Source organism: Tupaia chinensis, unplaced genomic scaffold, assembly GCF_000334495.1.
Source record: "Tupaia chinensis unplaced genomic scaffold, TupChi_1.0 Scaffold000335_1, whole genome shotgun sequence".
NCBI classification, from domain to species: domain Eukaryota; kingdom Metazoa; phylum Chordata; class Mammalia; order Scandentia; family Tupaiidae; genus Tupaia; species Tupaia belangeri.
In genome coordinates this window covers 262,140-264,214 of record NW_006159829.1, presented here as the reverse complement: position 1 = coordinate 264,214, position 2,075 = coordinate 262,140, and the positions used below count along the sequence as shown (strand labels likewise).

Genomic DNA, 2,075 nt, shown 5'->3' with positions numbered 1-2,075 from the left:
GGCGGGGCCTGGCCCGGGCGGTGCTGAGCCGTGGGCTGCTGGAGCGGGAGGCGTACCTGTCGCTGCTGAGGCCCTGCGATGGGCCCGAGTACGACCCCACCCAGTTCCAGCAGGCGCGCCTGGAGCACTTCCGCCTCTTCTTCGTCACCAAGGCCCGGTGGCCGCCGACTGAGCAGCTGCAGGCGCTGCTCCCGGGACGCGTACAGCTGCTTGGCCCGGGCCTCCTGCTTGGGCCGCAATAAAGAGCGAGCCCTAGGACACTGCGTCGCCGACGAGTCCGAGCACGCCGTGCGGGGAGGGGCTTGCGCGCGCTCCCCTGCTGCACCTGAGCACGTTGGTTGGCAGCGCTCTTGGGGTGCCGCTCTCGGATCCCGCAAACCAAGGAAGGAGGATGGGTGGGTGTTGGTGAGTGGGGGGACAGACAGAGGTAAAACGTAGTCAATTTTATTATCCTTAAACCACAAAATAGAGTCTTTGGTTGTACAAACATCACTAGTTACAGTCTCGCCAAGAAGTCCTGCAGGGGAGGGGCAGTTAGTGAGGCCAGAGCTCCTGAGGGGTCTCTTTAAAATGCTAACACCCAGGTTAAAAGATCGGGGCTTGGCTGGTGCTGGAGCTGGCAAGGCCCCCATACAAGTCATGGGGGGGAGGGAAGTGCCTGCCCCTCTAGGAGGGCACGGGCCCCAGGCCACGGCGCCCAGGCCGCATGGGACGGCGGCTGCTGCACAGCGTTGCATCTTCGGGGCCCAACGTGCTGGGCGAGGGCCTGCCCAAAAGCACCAGGGCCACCTCCCGGTCCTCCTCCTGTGGGCCTGGGGGGAGGTGCGGGGATGCAGTGAGCAGGAGGCAACCTGGGGGGGACAGGGGACAGCCTGGGGGGAGGTGTGGGGACGAGGTGGGCAGAGGACAGCCTGGTACCCCCCTGCCAACTCACCGGGAATGGGAGACGGCTCCGAGGGCCGCAGCTCCTCTGCAAGGTTGGGCGACTGTGGTGGGCAGAAGGGCTGATCAGGGCAGGCCAAGCACCAGCTGAGACCACGCACAGGCCTCGGTGGCCCCCTGCCCTCAGGGCTGAGTGTGCGGGGGCAGAGCCCCGGAGGAAGGATGGGCATAGTGGGGAGGCCCTACACCCAAGACAGAGCAGGTGACGGGCACAGGTGGGGTGGCAGGAGTGCAGGAGGGCTGGGGTTGGAAGCAGAGGTACCTGGATGTCACAGACAGGTCTGGAAGAAGGGAGGGCTGCAAACGCCCTGTAGTCAAACTTCTTTCCAGACAAGGGCTTGAAAGGAGAGCGTGAGGGGGAGAGGCAGAGAGGGAGAGGAGGAGGTGAGGGCCGCGGGGTGGGCGTGGACCCCTCCCCAAGGCTGCGAGGGGGAGAGGGAGGGAGGGGACAGCCCATGGCTCCTCACCAAGCGTCCGGGAGAGGAGGTGCTGGCCTGTGGGCTGAGGTCTGGCAAACAGAAAGCCGCCATTGGGGCAAGTCCGTGGGGCAGGCTCAGCCCTCCCCCTCCCTGACACACACCTTCCAAGGGGGTGGGCGACGGCGTGGGTGCGGGCGAAGGGGTCTCGGCCAGCCGCTCCAGGGGCCCACGCTTGCTACGGCCCTCCTGGGACTTGCAGAGGACCATCTGTGCGCGGAGGGCGTCCTGCTCCAGGGACTTCATCCTGCAGGAGTGGGCAGTGAGCAGCTGGGCTGCAGCCAGGGCGGGCGGGCAGGGCCTGGAGGGCAGTGTGGGGGCGCCAGCCTCACCTGGCCGCCCTCCACAGAGCCCGCTTCTCAGCCTCCAGGGCCCGGCGCTCGGCAGGGGACAGAGCCCGCTCCGGAGGCGGCAGTGGTGGCTCCGGGCTCTGCCTGCGACTTCATCCTGCAGGAGTGGGCAGTGAGCAGCTGGGCTGCAGCCAGGGCGGGCGGGCAGGGCCTGGAGGGCAGTGTGGGGGCGCCAGCCTCACCTGGCCGCCCTCCACAGAGCCCGCTTCTCAGCCTCCAGGGCCCGGCGCTCGGCAGGGGACAGAGCCCGCTCCGGAGGCGGCAGTGGTGGCTCCGGGCTCTGCCTGCGCAGCCGCTCCTGCTGGCG

General features: G+C 68.0%; 1 protein-coding gene across 1 annotated transcript in view; it reads right to left on the bottom strand.

Moving 5' to 3' along the window:
* Positions 1-428: 428 nt before the first annotated feature.
* SCRIB (scribble planar cell polarity protein) overlaps positions 429-2,075 on the bottom strand; it is a gene marked incomplete in the record, with an annotated part of 23,724 nt that continues 22,077 nt past the window's right edge. The window contains 6 exon segments of the mRNA XM_014589169.1: positions 429-812; positions 935-986; positions 1,205-1,279; positions 1,410-1,450; positions 1,523-1,665; positions 1,951-2,052. Of these exon segments, the coding sequence (XP_014444655.1) occupies positions 667-812; positions 935-986; positions 1,205-1,279; positions 1,410-1,450; positions 1,523-1,665; positions 1,951-2,052 (559 nt within the window).